At 40.4% G+C, this 17746-nt stretch overlaps 1 protein-coding gene across 1 annotated transcript in view; it reads left to right on the forward strand.

Moving 5' to 3' along the window:
- The window catches only part of LOC122810421 (elongation factor 2), an 825928-nt gene that overhangs the window by 387211 nt on the left and 420971 nt on the right, over positions 1-17746 (forward strand). Inside the window, exon 6 of the mRNA XM_044082035.1 lies at positions 13007-13112. Within this exon, the coding sequence (XP_043937970.1) occupies positions 13007-13112 (106 nt within the window). The remainder of the gene's footprint in view (positions 1-13006; positions 13113-17746) is intronic.

Here is a 17746-nt window from a genome sequence, read left to right on the forward strand (position 1 = left end):
TATAATGAATGGCAGATTTTCAAAACTCTCTACAGAGAATGCTGAGTGAGCAAATAGCTGTAAGGAAAATATGTATTTATTTATTTACTGGGCGGGGATATAGGGTCTAAATTTTATTAAATGTAATTCTTTTGGCTGACAAAAAAAGCAATTGCTAGAAAATGAGAGATAAAGGAACTGGAAGAGGGATATTTAGAAAAGGGAAGGAGCAAATTACACAGAAGTAAATGGAAATTGTGGGAACAATATGGGCATAATGATGTTCAGTATGAGGAAGAGTGAGTTTTAAGGGAAGGCAGGAATTCAGCATTTTTTGTAATGCGTAACTGGATAATAGCTAAGAAAATATATGTAATATACATTGTATTTAAATGGAAAAATGTTAAAAAAAATGTTTCTGGTAATGTATGTTTTCCTGCATCATAAGTGATAATTTAATAAAGATGTTTAAAGAAAAGATTAATTGTTTGCAACAGCAGACAGCTCATCTGCATGATGAAATCTTTGCCAGTTTCACTCAGAACAAAATATAAAACTGCCTTCAGCTGCTGACTTCTTGACTGCCTGTAACAATTGCTAAAGGCAAAAACAAGCTGACATCTTTGTAGATGTAACAATCTTAGCATTCTTATGGCTTCCATCATTTTGCCTTATTTTTCAAGCCTACTTGCTTGCAAAAACAATTGTTTACACCTCATGAAACTGAGTGCATAAGTGCCTGCACTCCAAATTATACTTATGTACTACAAAATACTTGTTTTAATTTCATTCAATGCTTTGTTACAACACCTTGTTCAAATGTTATTTTTCTGTCTTCTATATTACTGTGTTTTTAGTAGTTTTAAAAACTATATTATACTTAACTTTGTTGATAATAACTTTGTAATAATTGTATATAGAGATTTTCTCCCTGGGGCTCCATTGAAAACTGGCTCATTTTGTCTCAGTGGACTTTCCTGGTTAACATACTGCAAATAAATAAATAAAATAAATAAATAGTTTAATCTAGACATTCACCATTGTAAAAATAAGACAAAGTATCTTAATTCTACATATAATGTGATATATGCATTGCACTTTTACACTCTACCCCCAGTAGCACAAGATTACAGCATATTAACATCAAACTTGCTTTTTTTCCAGCCTTTATTCTTGTTATACTGTAAAGCCTATATTTCTTACAACTAAAAAAATATTTGTTGACTTTAGTATCTTTAACAATTACAGAAGTCACCGAAAAGACCCCCACCCACATTTAAAATATCCATGACTACACACTACACAAAACTGTGTTACTATATATAATATGCCGTTTATATCATGAAATGTTTTACATGAATATTAATAAGAATAAAAAATATTTTACTTAAGGTGACCTTCCCCCTTTTAGTGTTACTTTTGTGAGGTATATGCTTTATAGTCTGCCAACAGTTTACAGAGTCAACAAAAGTCCAGTCTTATTCATTCACTTTTTCTTTCAAAGCCATATTTCACAATTATAATTGATGCTGTATAGTCTGCTATTTATTCACAAATTTTAGTGTTGCTGTTCTTCCTCCTGTTCATCTCCATTTCCCAACACCAGACTCTGGTTCAAGTCTAAGGTACTACTGATAGTCAGTTCCTGTGCTTTTTTCCTCTCTCTCTCAAGCATTTTCCTTTGGAACATTGTAAAATATTTAATTGGGTTTCATTGGCAAAGTCTGTCTAATCTTTATTATGAAAAGAATGAGAAACAGAGTCTCCTTCTGTTTGCTGGATTACTTATTGTAGATAAACTTTTTCTTTTGTAAAAAAGAAAGAAAAAGCAAACGTCTCTAAGGCAAACACCAAATCCTTTTATTTAGCGCTTTTGATGGTTTGTCAGCCATGACTTCATCAGAATACATCTCCTACTGGTTCATATCAAATTTATACAAAATAGTCACATGACTTCATTTAATTAATCAAACAATCATGTTAAAACATTTTTTTTAAAAACATACTATCACATTACCTAACTATACACCTAAAATTTATTTTAATCTTATTTTAAAACATTAGCAGCAGAAGCACATAATCCTAAGAAAGTGTATACAGACTTAGCAAAACTTAAACAAACTTTGTTAATCATATAAAAGTAATAATAAAATTTCATACTGTCACTAACTAAAACCTATGTAACTAAATTATTTTATTTACATATGGAAATCAGCTTTCAATTTAGGGTAACTAGAAAGGCTAACAGTTTTATTAAGTCCGGGGGGGGGGGTATGTCGCATTACATTTTAACTGCCACATTAATTCTCAGTACTCCAAGAAAATATCCACGGGACCCCCCCCCCCCCTTACTATTGTTCCTCACCTGTTCAAGAGCACTAAATTTAAATCGATGCCCCTCATGTTCCTTAATATGTTTAAAAAGAGTGTTCTTAAGATTGTTCTTACTAATGTCATATAAATGCTGATAGACCCGCGTATTCAGACAGTTGATAGTTTTCCCTATATAAAAACTCTGACACTGTTGACAAATCGATATATATATATATATATATATATATATATATATATATATATATATATATATATATTATACTTTTACTAGAACAGTTGAACCTTTGTTTCAAGGCCACCCAACCAAACCCCTTGATAAACAAGGATTCATTTTCCATCATATGAGGACATTTATTGCAATGTCCACATTTTATCATCTTATCTTTGGTCCCTTTTATGTTGGTCTCTAATAAGTTTTTAAAGTATTTGTCCTTCTTATAAACTACAACAGGATGATTACGTAGTTTATTCTTAAATTGTTGCTCAATATCAAATAGCACCCAATTCACATTTAATATTTCTTTTATTTTCCCATATAAGGGGCTAAATGTAAGTATCATAGGATGCAAAAAAGAAGTCTTACTATTATCATTCCTATTGTTACTGCTGGTATTAGAAAGAGCACCTAATGTATGGGAAAAAATCCCTTCCTCTCTTATTAATAACTTCTTGAAATGTAGGCTGTATAAAAGACAAAGGGTAACCTCTTGCAAATAACATACTCTTTAAAGTTGCTATTTCATTAAGAAAAAAATCTTTCTCATTGACCATCCTAGCCAACCTAACTCCTTGCCCCTTTACCAAAGATCTCTTTTGGTGGACTGGATGGGCACTAGAAAAATGTAACAATGTGTTGGAGTAGGTTGGCTTCCTTAATGTTGTAGAAATAAACCTACCATTAACCAGGTCCTTAATAATAGTAATGTCCAAAAAATGTTTGCCTTTCTAGTTACCTTAAATTGAAATTGATTTCCATATGTAAATAAAAGAATTTAGTTTGCCTTAGAGCCGTTTGCTCTTTCTTTCTTCTTCTTTTTTACTATTAACTTTTTCTTTTGTGTTTTCTCCTTAGCCTGTTCTCTGTCAAAAGATATGTATGATCCTCCAAGAAAAAATATTCTGAAGACAGCTAGATACAACAGCTTGAATCTCACACCTGACTTTCAACATTCCCTGATTGCTGGGATAAATTTGTTTCTCTTTTGCCTGCTGTCTCCATTTTTTACTACATTCCCCTTCTGCTCAGTTTTGTCAGAATCAACTCTTTCTGCTGGTATGATTTCATCTTTACTAATGCAGATTATGTTTGCTTTCTCATGGCCAGGTTTGGAGCAGATTTTCGGTGTGCCCATTCAGTTCACAAATCCTGCTGTGTAATACCAGTCCAGTTGCTTATTTGTGTTTCCTTAAAATTAATACAGTCTGTTCCTTCCAGTGTCTCTGGCACAGTAAAAAAAATCTCAGGTTTTCTCTGGCACTCTATCTTCTAACTGTGCCGTTTTAAACAGCTAATGTTAAGTTGTCTATCTCGCCTTCATTCTTGCTGGTTGGGTTCGGAGCCTACCTCGGCTCCGACTCGGCCACTCTAAAAGCTCGAGAGTTGGTTCCACCGGCTCGAGGCTCCCCTTATATCCCACAATGCTAGGCGAGAGTTACCTCAGATCTCGTTTGCCGCTACAGCTTCGAGGTTGGTTTTTCTACCGGTTCCTGGTAAGTACTATTTCTTGGTGAAATCAGTCTTTAAAAACCCCTTTAATTTAATATATTTACTTAGTTTAGTGTAGTTAGAAAACTTTTATACCTTCCCAAAAAAATTTTCCGTTTTTTTCCCTCAAGAACCTTAGGTTCTTCCCTTGGGCCTATTGGCCTTTCCTTCCCTAGTGGAGTGTGTGTGCATTATTTTATAACATTCTAGCACTGTTTTTGATTATAAGTTAATTTTGACAGGGTGTAACTAGTGTGTCTGTGTGTGTGTTTGGGTACACCTGTCAAACAAAATGTCTAAAGAAGCAAAGGTCTCCGGATTCAAGAAGTGTGATGCGTGCTGTCAGAAAATGTCTCTGACAGACGCTCACACTTCTTGTGTCTATTGTCTGGGGCCTTTGCACCTGCAGGACTCTTGTGCTGTGTGCCATGGCTTCAGCCCCAGGGTCCTGCAGGAAAGAAAGAATAAATTGATTCTTAGAGGCTTACTCAAGCCAGAGGATTCCCTGTCTGTTTCTACAGGGAAGCCCTCTAAGGCATCTAGGTCTTCGGCTCCGGCATCTGAGCCGAGACCTCAGGTTTCTCAACCTTTGCCTTTATCGGCTCCGGCTGGAGCCGATAAGTCTCAGTCCACAGTTTCTGTGGCTCCTCGGCTCGGCGGAGCCGAGGTTATAGAAGTTCCCGTGTCGGCTCCGACCAGACCTTCGGAGCCGACAACTAGGAAGAGGTCCAGGTCACCATCTCTTGGCTCCGTTCATTCGGCTCCAGGATCTCCCCTGCTGTCTGAACGGAGCCAAAGGTCTCACTCCTCTAGGTCATCGAGGCTGTCGGATCATGACCTTCAGAGGGTAGTGAGTCGACTACTTAAGTCCGAGGCACTGGCCCAGATGCTTCAGAGCCCGACTCATCAGTCGATGCCTGCCCCGGTCCATCAACTTTTTCCTCCTTCGACTCTCTTGAGTTCGGAGCCGGGTCGTGTCGGAACCGAGACTATGATTACGTCGGAGCCGATACAATTGTCTTCGGCTCCGTCGTCGGCTCCGTTTTCTTCTTTGGAAGAATCTCGGCACCGGACTTCCCTCGTCGGCTCCGAGGGGGTGAGTGGCATCGGACCCTTGTCCGACCCCCCTCTCCCTCTCGGGGCTTCGGCGCTGGTGAGTTCGGCTCCGATATCGGCCTCGGAGCCATCACTGTCGGTGCCGAGGGGGGTTCTTAGCTCCTCGGAGCGGGGACCTTTGGCTCTGCCTGACAGGGGTGCATTCGAGGTCATGCGGAGTGTGTTAGAGCCTGGCTCTACTCCACAGTCGGCTCCGTCCGCCCCTCCCTCTATGGTGCCTCAGGACAAGATGACTCACTCCCTCATCCCGGACCGCAGAGAGCCAGCTCCTCAGGAGCCCCCTGTGGGGATTTCATCCTCTTCCGAGGCCTCTCCTGATTTGGCAGAAGAGCCCCCTCGGAAGAGGAAGTGTAAGAGGAAACACATTGACTCACCTGAGTCCATCACGTCAGACACAGATTTGGATGATTCTGAGGGTTCCCCCGTTCCCCTTCTGAAGATGTCTCATTTGCAGACATTCTGGAGATCCTGAAACAGAGGGGAAATTGGCCAGCCCTCAACCCTTCGGAGGACGAATCTGTGTATCTTGAGGCGTTTGGCTCTCGTCCTTCCACCTCCTGGGTGTCCCCCCCTTCGACCCCCTCATGCAGGTGGTTGCTAAGAAGGCATGGACGGCTCCTGATTCAGTGGACCCCACTCCCAGGAGACCTTCTAAGTTCATAACAGCTCCAGCAGACAAACAATTTCTAACAAAAGGAGTTTCTGTGGATGCTATGGTGGTAGCTGCTGCCACAAAGAAGGAACTAGCTGATCCTTCAGTACCTGTCCATCCACCTAACAAGGAATCTAGGTCCATGGATAGGTAAGGGAAGCGGATGTTCTCCTCAGCGACATTTACCATGCGTTAAGCTGAACTACCTGTGCCATTTTACTCGTCTTCAAAGGGACTTGATCAAGGAAGCGAGTGAAATGTTAAAGGATCCTACAGCTGCGGGTTTCCAAGACAAGATGAACACGCAGCTGGCTACCCTTAATTCCATATCCAACTCCTCCATGCGCCTCCTTTCTTACGTGGCTGATGGAGCGAGCAGAGCCGCAGGGACAGGTGTGGCCTTACGTAGGCACGCCTGGATGCGGCTATGCAATTTTGGACCCTTTCAAGGCGTCTTTCACGAACTCCCCGTTTGATGGATCATCTCTCTTTGGTCCTCAAGTGAAAGAAACCCTGACTAGGTGCGAGACTGATGGCAAGACCCTTTCTGCCGTCGGAGTCCGTTTTCGACTCCTTCCAGGCCTTACCCCAAAGGCCAGAAGGGTGGAAAGATGTGGTTCCGTAAACAATCTCAAGGGACTTCGCCTGGCGACAGAGTCGTTTTCCTACCAAAGGCAGAGGTGGGAATAACAATGGTAGACGCCGCCCTAGGGGCAGGGGGTCCGCAGAACCAGGGCAATCGGGAAGCCTTCCTGACAAGCCCTTTCAGCATCCCTGAGGTGTTGCCCGACTGCCCATCTTCGGAGGCAGTCGGGGAAGATTGTCACTGTACCCAGAAGCCTGGCTATCCCTGACTCAAGACAAATGGGTACAGTCCATCATTTCCGAAGGCTATTCTATCCCCTTTCTTCGCTTTCCAAATCAGTCAAAAATCCCTTCCAGATGTTCCACCGCTCAAAGGGATCTAGCAGCTTTGGAAATTTCAAAACTGCTTGCAAAAGAGCAATTCAGCCAGTGCCAGCAGACCAACAAGGATCCGGAATCTACTCAAGGTTCTTTTTAGTTCCAAAGAAAACAGGGACTGGAGACCGATATTGGATCTCAGTGTCTTGAACAAATCAGTCAAGAAAACAAGATTTCGGATGGTCACGCTGCAATCCATCCTTCCCCTTTTGGGCAAAGGAAACTGGATGTGCTCTATAGACCTTCGGGATGCGTGCTATCACATAAAATGAACAGACGCTCCAGAAGATTCCTCCGCTTCAGGCTGGGAACCAGTCATTTTCAGTTCAGGGCCCTGCCCTTTGGTCTCACCACTGCCCCGGTGTTTACCAAATGCATGGCAGTGGTAGCTTCTCACCTGAGACGACAAGGATTCCAGGTGTTTCCATATTTGGACGACTGGCTCCTCACAGCTCCCACCAAGCATCTCCTTCTGATGGCCAGAAATTATACTTTTCGCGTTTGTCAAAAACTGGGTATTTCAATAAATTGCGAAAAGTCTGTTTTGTCGCCTTGTCGTACTATTACCTACATAGGCGCAAATCTAGATACGATAAACATGTCTGCAAGGCTAACACATCAAAGGATATCAGACATTCACAAATTGGTATCACTCCTTCTCAACAACAACAGAATCAAAGCCAGGTTAGTTCTAAAGGTGTTGGGAATTATGGCTGCGGCCATACCTCTCCTTCCACTAGCCAGATACCACATGCGGATCCTTCAGTGGATGCTTTTTACTCAATGGTCATACCAGGAACTTCCAATGTCTCACACCATTGTGATCACGCAGGCGTGCAAAAGCATCTCATGTGGTGGATGTCTTCCCCCCATCTCCTGTCGGGAAGACCTTTTGTTCCACCTCCTCCGGTTGCTACACTGACAACGGATGCCTCCCTGATCGGGTGGGGGGGGCATTATCAGGGCAGGACAGTCCAGGGCACATGGCAACCAAACGAATGCCACTTGCACATAAATGTTCTGGAGATGAGAGCAGTGCTTTTAGCGTTGCAAGCCCTTCAAGACTCTCTTCCCTTGGGAACAATTGCAATCCAGACAGACAATATGTCTGTAGTGTGGTACATCAACAAACAAGGCGGAACCAGATCATACCCCCTGTGTCGAGAAGCACTCAGACTGTGGCAATGGGCGATTTCTTCTCAGCGTTTTCTGATAGCAACGCACATCCCCGGGAAGTCCAATCATATTGCGGACAAGTTGAGCAGGGCTATTCTCATGCCTCACGAGTGGTCTCTGAAAGACTCTGTAGTGAGAGAGATTTTTCTCAAGTGGGGTCAGCCTTGCTGCGATCTTTTTGCTACTCCCCAAAACAGCAAGTGCAAAGAATATTTCACTCTGTTCCCTTTACCAGGCCAACCCAGCAGAGACGCTCTAGTCCAAGTTTGGCCCCGGGGACTTCTGTATGCATTTCCCCCTTTCCCACTGATCTCTCAAGTAATTCAGAAAGCTATCGCTCAGAAGGCCTCATTGATCCTCATTGCTCCTTACTGGCCTCGACAAGTGTGGTTCCCCTTTCTACATCGTTTTCTCTTGGAGCAACCATGGAATCTGGACCTAGTTCCAGATCTTTTGATCCATCAGTCGGGTCAGTTTCATCGCTCCCTCCCCTCTCTGAACCTCACTGCTTGGTTCCTCCAGTTCCAACCTTAGCCAGGCTTCCTCAATTATCTCACTCTGTTAGAGATATATTGATTGCTTCCCATAAATCTTCTACTCGAAAGATTTATTTGAGAAAATGGAAACGCTTCTCATATTGGGCACAAGGAAAGGACATAGATCCTTTCACCGCTTCCATCCAACTAGTCCTTGATTTTCTAGCTGAACTCTTCCATGCAGGTTCATCTCCCTCTACACTTAAAGTTCAATTGGCAGCTATTTCTAATTTTCATGTGGGTATTTCTGAATCTGCCCTAATGTCCCACAAACTCTGCAAAGCCTTTTTGAAAGGAGTTTTTCTTCTCAGACCTCCTATAAGAAATCCTCCTTCTCCTTGGGACCTAAATTTAGTTCTTGCTTCTTTGATTCTTCCCCCTTTCGAACCTGCAGCTTCCTGTTCCTTAAAATTGTTATCATGGAAAACTCTTTTCTGGTAGCTATTACATCAGCTAGAAGAGTTTCAGAGCTTCAAGCACTCAGTTGTCGTCCTCCTTATCTTTTGTTTCATAAGGACAGAGTATCCTTACGAACTAACCCGTCCTTTTGCCTAAGGTGGTCTCGACATCAAATCTAAACCAAAGCATTGACCTCCCTGTCTTTTTCCAGAGTATTCCAATAGGTCTGAACAAAAATTACACTGCCTGGATGTTCATCGTCAATTGAGGTACTACTTGGATAGAACAAAACAATTCAGAAAATCTGATCAGCTGTTTGTCTCCTATGCGGAAAGCAGAAAGGGACTTTCAGTTTCAAAGGTATCATTATCCAGATGGCTAACATCTTTGATTTCCCTGGTATATGAAATTAGACAACAAAAATTGCCTAATAGACCTAAAGCCCATTCCACCAGAGCTTTGGCTACTTCTTTAGCCTTCCAAGACAGACTGCCTATTGACACCATTTGTGCAGCGGCTACTTGGGCTACTCCCCACACTTTTATTTCTCATTATAAGTTGGATTTAGCTTCTAGGCATAGAGCTAATTTTGGTTCCACTGTTCTCAGGAGTCTGTTCCGTTAGGCCACCCGGGACAAGGTGCTAGGGACGCGGTCCCATCCAGCAAGAATGAAGGCGAGATAGACAACTTAACATATAGAAGTTATGTTCTTACCATAACGTTCCATGTTAGTTGTCTTCTTCTTGCCTTCTTCTTGCGTCCCACCCTCCTTCCCCCTGGCCTGGACAGACCTAGAGGAGTTGTGATCGTGACCTCTCTTTCTACCACCTCTTTCTTAGGCATATGCTGTTGTGCATATTTCCTGGATCAGGATGTAGGTCACCCTTCTTCCTTCCTGTTGTTAGAGGTGGACTCTGTTTTTAGAGTTATCCTGTTACTATTATAAGCTGGGGTTAGCTTACAAACGAGATCTGAGGTAACTCTCGCCTAGCATTGTGGGATATAAGGGGAGCCTCGAGCCGGTGGAACCAACTCTCGAGCTTTTAGAGTGGCCGAGTCGGAGCCGAGATCGGCTCCGAACCCAACCAGCAAGAAGAAGGCGAGAAGAAGACAACTAACATGGAACGTTATGGTAAGAACATAACTTCTATTTCTTGAGAAGTCTGATATTCTGCCAGCCTTTTCTTCATTTCATCCTCTGATTTTGGGTCTATATTATATAATCACATGCGAACAATGTCGAACGCTCTAATGAGCAAAAATGCCGAAACTCGAAGTTCCGTTATTCTGATTGCAGTACATTGAAGAGTGTGATATTTGCCCTTTCCTCACTGTAGTGTGATCTCGGAGTTGGAATATATATTTAGCAGAGGGTGTGGGGGGCACAGCCCCCCACAATAAGGATTTTGAGTGTCTGTATTTTCTCTCATTAGAGCGTTCAACATTGTTTGCATATGATTATATAATATTGACCCTCTGATTTTTGCCATTTTTATCAATTCATCTAAGTATCTACTTAAAGCTTCTTCCATTTGTTTCATAATTGTATTTTAGTTGTTACACCCTGTCAATGTTTCATTTATTTTAATCACCTCTGAGTAGTTTTGGTTTGTATTTTCTTCTAAATTACTGGAAGTCATCTCTTGTACCAAAGCTGAAGCTTGAACTACTTTCTGCTGAACAGCTTCAGGATTCTTTCCAGCCAGTGTTTTTTATTCACCCTTTCTGCTTGTTTTTCTTTCTGTTTCTTTAAATTTCTTCTTTGCTGACTTCCAGGTAGTGTACTTGCTAGCCAGTAACTTAATTTTCCTCAAGCTTCCGTTTTAGGGTTACCACCTGTCCCACTTTGTGAGGGACAGTCCCTCTTTGGACAGTTGTGTCCTGCAAAGAATTTGTAAAAATGGCAAATGTCCTGAGATTTTAGGACAAAATTATTTCCTGTATTTTATGTAAAAGTTGTATAAAACAGTTATTCTGTATCTGAAACACCTAAATGTTATAAGAAACAGAATAAGCAACTAAAATGCTACAAGAATAAGCTTTTATTTAGGCAAAAAATTGAAGTTTTGTCCTTTGTACTGGCCGTGGGTATGTTTTGGCCTGCAAAATCTGACGTCTGTACCAAAAATGTCCCACTTTGGACATTTGAAAAGGTGGCAACCCTGTTCCTTTTTCACACTGGCAGAGCTGAAATTAAGGTGTGATCAGTATGCAGTCATCTTGAAAGTCCCAAAAGAGAGAAGTCTTAATCAAGGTATCTGTCTGTAATTTTTCCCCTTTGTCCAACCAAGGGGAGTGCCTTCTGTATGAATACCTTCAAGTAGCTCAGGTTTAATGTTGATAGGCTGAAAGCCATGCATAAAGATAACCAACTTTTCATTTCCTTTCCGAGTGTCAGATTTGCAATGTAATAGTTGATCTGTTTGTCGGGCTATATCACTTATTGCCACAGTGAATATGGTAGCCCCTTTGAAGCTGTCCCTAGGTCCCATTCCACTAGGGTGGTTGCCTTATTCTGGAATGCCTCCTTAGATGTTATCTGTGTACCATTTACTTGGTTATTTCCCATTACCTTTGCAAGAGACTTTAAGCTGGTTCTTTTGCCTGGGTGCAGATCTTCATTTAGGGCCACCATTATTGTCTGTCCCCATGAGGATTTCCAGCCAGGAGGTATAGCTCAGGAGTTTATCCTGCTGTTACATAAAATTGTCCTCTTATCAGATATGAAAGTTATGTATTTACCATAATGACAGATGTATAAGGTAAGGGTCCATCCTTCGTAACATTCCATCCCTCTTCTCTCCTCCCTTCACTGTATCCAGTTTGGAGTTTTCTTTACTTTTCCCCTTCTCCTCCTCCTCCTCTTTTTTTTTTTAACTTGGCTCAAGAGCTACTTCCAAAGATCAATAGATGCTGTATTCCCAGGGTACATGATCGGAATGCAGGAGGAGGAGGGGGAAACCAAGCACAATGGGAAGGTTTTATCTGATGAGCAGTCTTCTTGCCTGCAGCATCAGTCCTGCTATTACAGAGGATGGAACTGCTTTTTACATATCTGCCTTTTTGTTAAATACATAACTGTCATTTATTAATTTTATTGTAGCAGACATTAAAGGATATCCCCTTTTGTCTGTGTAGCAATCTGATATATGTTTTCCTTATTTTGAAGTTTGCACAAAATCAGCTTGCAGGTGGATTCACCATGCTTTGCAGCTATACAATCACTATTACATTCCCAAATTTTCTTGTTCAGTTTTCTGGGAGGTAGTTGAATTTAATTGGTTCTCAGTTAAGTAGTACTGGGGCTAATCATTTTATTAACACATTTGAAGATGAGGAGAGGCCAGAGTGTAGGTCTGAAACCTGGAACTGAACCTGGCTGTTTTGAAATCTTAGAAATTTCTTACGGAAAGAGCAAATTATAGTGTACAGGTAGACATTCATCATGTCTAACTTTGTCATTCCAAAATGTTGACTTAACAGTGCAGGTAGTTTTAGGATTAGCATAAAAATCTTTTGTTACATTTGTTCAGATTCAAGAGCTTCAGAAATGGGTCTGCATTTGTTGTCCTTTGGGCCACAGCAAAACGTCAGATAACACTGTGTCACCCTTTGCTGATTTGGCACCAAATATTTGCATTTTTAACAGCAGTAAGTTAACATTCCGTGCTGGCCGTAATTGATGAGTTAAACTATGAAGAAGTGGTCCAAGGAGAAGTGTTTGTCAGAATTGTATTGCGTAACCCCTAGAAGTTATCTGCAAGACCCTGCTATCTGACATATGCTGTGGTCACCAGTCACCTTTTAATGGAAATTAAAACTTTTCCCCATAGGATAGTTGAACATGGAGAAAAGGAAAGTTGAAATACTGACCAATTTGATACTTTCTGAAACTAGTTATAGAGGAGATTGAAAATCAAGTTACATTTATGTCAACATTTCAGTGTTTTGGAAAAACGCTTCATAATGTTCACTATGAGGCCTCATGTTTACAATGCAGAGCAATTCAAGTAATCTTCCACATATAACAAATATATGCAGTCATAATGTTTTAGTCAAATTTAATGAGGACCTGAATTTCTTGTATAACAAAGCTATGTGGATGGTCAAAATGATAAATAAACTGAATCTGTAATTTTATTTAGATATTTTGACCCCTCATCGGGTAAATTCAGCAAGACTGCTACTGGACCAGATGGCAAGAAGCTGCCACGTACCTTCTGTCAACTTGTGCTTGATCCTGTATTTAAGGTAATCATAGATAGTATGTATTCATTATTTTGTGACTTATCTCCTTGCCTGCCCTTGAAAAGGAACTGTTTCTAGTGGGCCTACCTGGTTAACAAATGGGTATTAATTTTTTTTTTGAAAGTGTAGCAGTTGGTCCAGAGGGTTAAAGCCATGAGCTTTAGTGCATGTGGTGTAGCGCTCGATTCCCTTACCCCTCATTTAGGTTCATAGATTCATAGATATATACTAGGCTAATGACGACCAGGGCCTTTATAAGGATTGCTGTGTAATCCAACCCAATTGTTTCTGTGTGTCAGTTAGCAAAGGCAGCTGAAGTTCTAAGATATTTCCTGTGCCCAGGATATAGGGTTTGACTTCCTTCTGCCTTCATTTACCTACCGTATGACTTTGAGCAAGTCACTTAACCAGCGAGTGCTCCTTGGTCACCCAAGAAAATGGTCAATTTGTTCAGTGGGCTTACTTATCAACAAATAGATAAGAATATTAAAAACCAAGCTTAAATAAGTGTAGCATGGTAACAGATGAAGAAGTGTTAAACTTTAGCTCCTCTGCCAACTAATGCAACTCAAGCTTGTTTTATATTCACTTTATTTAGACCTCACGAATTTAAGGTCAATAATAAATCCATAAAATGTGGCCTGACTTGTTAGTGTAGCACTAGCCCAGTCACTTCCTGACTTGGGTTCTGAATGTATAAAGGTTAGGGTGGTCGAGAGTTAAAGGGACTGCATGCTCCAGAGGTTGAGAAAAAACTATTAGCTCTTGACAATTAGTACCCCTGCGACTGGCAGAACAGCTGGCTCAGTGGAGTTGGGGGGGTTATGGCAAGCATAACCATGTCGATTTCCCTGCAAACTGAGGGGAAGTAATGTTTGTGTGAGTATAACTATAGACAATTAAAGTGTCCCTTTGTTCACAGTGTATGATAGGGTCTGTATCATTTTCAGAAAACACCATAATGTTAAGAGAATTTCTTAACAACTAGTGAAGAGTAGTTGTATACAATCTTTGAGCTACATTTAGCTGTCTTCATAGTAAGCAGGCTGGTCGAAATGAAGAGATGAAAAGTCAGCAAGCAAAGGAGAGTAGTAGTGCTGAAATTGAATTCATCCTCGAAGTCTTGGTGAGTACCTTCACAAGGTGGACCCTGTTTTCACAAAATCTCACCAAGGCGACAGTGATATATACACTGTGTTTATATAGCATATATCATGGACAGAAGTAGGTCAAAAACTAAAAAAAAGATAGCGTGGTGCACAGGACCCAGGATAAAAAGTGCCCAATCCTGGTAGGCGCACTGGTACCAAGACCAGGAACGATGACAGTGTAGAATCCTCAAAATACGGAAACATTCCCACAATAGGGCCAGGCCAGGCCCAGAGAGAGGATCGCACCCCTGTTGTAGAAGGAAGCAGCAGTCCACAAAAATCACAAAAACTGATAGGCCAAAGAAGAGCCATAAAAACAATAAAGTGGAAAATTGAGGATAAGAAAGAAATTATGTATTGTTACAATTATACAAAAAGTGCAGAATTTCCAGACACAAGATGTACCAAATGATTAAGAGAGAAATTAGAGGAAAGAAAAATACTTCGGCAAGAAAAACTGTCAGAAGCTTCAAATAAAAATATGTGTTCATTAATACAACAGATTTGTAGAAAACAGTCTATAGATCAAGAAACCTTGATCTGTTTGGAAATAGAAGCATCTGAGGAAGTACGAAAATATAAACAAAAAAACCAAGAGGTATTTGCAAAGTATAAAAAAGAAATATTGACATGAAAAAGAAAGAGAAATTTGATATGTTGCAATATTTATGCAAAAGAGAAAGCAAAATTAATCAGTGTAAAGAAGGCAGCCCCAAAAATAGTTAAAGCGAAATACAGGCAAAGGCATCCGGACATGGAAAATTTCACAATAAAAAAAAATATTACAAAGCTGGAATGTAGAAAAGAAGATCAGTAAAGTAGAAGTTAAAAAAATAGACGTTGAAGTTATGGAGTGCCTGCAAAGTGAATGATTGGATGTAGAGGGTCTAACACAGGTTACATCACAGCAGGATGGAGTGAGTCCCCAAAGCAGGGAGAAACAAGAAGATCAGGAAACATCAGAAGAAGAAATATGGACATGGGAAATAAAAAGACATTTAATATGGTGTAATATTTATGCATAGGAGAAAGCAAAACTAACCAATACAAAAAGAGCAACACTGAAGGTATTTGAAGAGAAATACAGGCAAAGGCATCCAGACATGGAAAACTTTACAATACAAAAAATAAGAAGACAAAGAGGAAAAGTAGAAAAAGAGATTAGTAATGGAGAAGTTTAAAGAAATAGAAACTGAGGTTATGGTGTCCTTGCAAAGTGAAGGATTTAGTGTAGAAAATCTAATTCAGAAAGCACCACAACAGGATAGAGTAATGGATATCCAAATAAAGAGGAAACCAGTGGAACAGGAAACAATTGGTCAGATGCCATATGAAGATAATTTGGAGCCTTCCACAGAAAACCAGTATAAACGTTTACTTGAAGCTAGACCGCAAGGGAAGGAACAGGAAACTGTGGAAACTCTGATGCAGTCAATGGTGAGGAGTGCTAGGCCAGTGAGTTCCCATATGACAGAGCAACGGTCGGCACAGGATGAAATTGATGAGACCGTGTCACGGGAAGATGCTGCATTACCTTCTATAATATGCCTGCAGGAATTGAAAAACAATGAATGTACCCTCAGTTTGGAAGAAAATGTGCTAAGAGAAGAATTTCTTGATTTAATAGACATGGACAGATATATGCTTTGGTGGTGCTGCGGTAGCGTTGTCGCCTCACAGTAAGACGTTGTCCTGTTCGATTCTCAGCTAAAGCGTCTTCTGTGTGGAGACATGCGTGAATGGGCGTACCTTCGTTGAAGTTTGTGCGTCAGGGCTGGCAACTCGGTACGTAAAAATCTACTGCCAATCATTAGCGGACCGGAGTTCTGCTGTGGCGACCCCTAACCGGGAAAAGCCGAAAGATACAACAATAGACATGGACAGATATACCAAGATCAATGAAAGAAATAGATTGCAGAAGGTTAATAAAACCCAAAAAATCAGAAGTCTGATAAAACAAATGAACACAGTAGTTAGGACTGTTCATAGAGATCCACGCAGTATAACAGAAGTAAACAGGATATATTAATGTGCAGCTAAGTTAATAACTGATAAAGTTCTATCATAAGAACACAGGGTAGTGAGGGAAAGGAAAGGGAGAAATCAAATACCATCATGGAAATATTGAATAGAGAAAATTATAAAGCAATTAAGACAAGAAGTGTCACTGTTAGAAGACTATAGAAGAGGGACTAGAGCAACAAAAATACTAAGAAAGATAGATGTGATAAAAACAATGTGCAGTGTTAGAACAGACCAGGATCTATCATGTAATATCCCAAATAACAAATGAAAAATTTCAGCACAGGTGGAAAAACTTAGAAGATATGAAGATAAATATAAAGGAAAAGTGCAAAATAAGCAATGTATTGATGATGCAGAAAGGTTTTATAGAGAACTGGGAAATAGGGTAAAAAGAATTGAAAGGCCGCCAAAAAAAAGAAGACATGGATACATTTTGGAGAAGTATCTATGAAGATCCTGTGGAACATAATAAAGATGCTAAATGGACAGAAGAAGTAAAAGAATAAGAAGTTTAAAGGTACAGGATATGAAATGGGATGAAGTAACAGCTAGAGAGATTGAAACAAAGTTAAGAAAAGCCTCAAATTGGAAAACCCCAGGCCCAGTACCTAACTTCTGGTTAAAAGTATTAACGTCTTTGCACAAAGATTTAGCCATGAGTAAGAACTATTTATATGCGCACTCAGAACAGACACCAACCTGGCTAACAACAGGAAAAACAATGCTCCTACTTAAAAGTGAACCTGCAAGCTACCCTAAAAATTAAAGACCATAACTTGCTTTCCAACAACTTATAAACTATACAAGGGAATTGATGCCGAAAGAGTTTATAGTTATTTAGAAGAAAACTCGATTATGGCAGTAGAACAAAAGGGCAATAAAAGAAAAGTTATATGGAACAATGGATCATTTGTTGTTAAATAAAGTCGTAGTGAACTGTAAAAAGGGGAAAAATCTAAGTATGACATGGATTGACTACAAAAAAGCATTTGATAGTATCCCCCGTTCATGGATAAAAGAGTGCTTAAAAATGTATAAGATACACCCCACACTGATCGACTACATTACACAGACCATGAAACAGTAGCAGACCACTTTGCAATTAAGCCATGATAAAGGACAAATTGTTATCCCAGGGATAAAAAGGGGGATATTTCAGGGTAACTCTGTGTCACCATTACTATTCTGCCTTGCCCCGTAATCCATTAAACTGTTTACTCAGCAGCTTAGGCCATGGCTATAATCTGGCTCCTAGAAAACAACAAAGTGTAAAAACGTCTCACTTTCTCTTTATCGATGATTTAAAACTATAGCTCATCAGATGAGGAACTGAAAGCGGAACTGCAAGTTGTCAAAACCTTTTCAGATGCTATAAGAATGTCATTTGGTCATGATAAATGTGCAAAAGCAACCTTTAAAGCAGGAAAACTTCAAACAAGAAGGTGATAAAAAAGAACTTGA

Source organism: Protopterus annectens, chromosome 1.part1 (genome assembly GCF_019279795.1).
Source record: "Protopterus annectens isolate FY-2018-M chromosome 1.part1, PAN1.0, whole genome shotgun sequence".
NCBI classification, from domain to species: Eukaryota; Metazoa; Chordata; order Ceratodontiformes; family Protopteridae; genus Protopterus; species Protopterus annectens.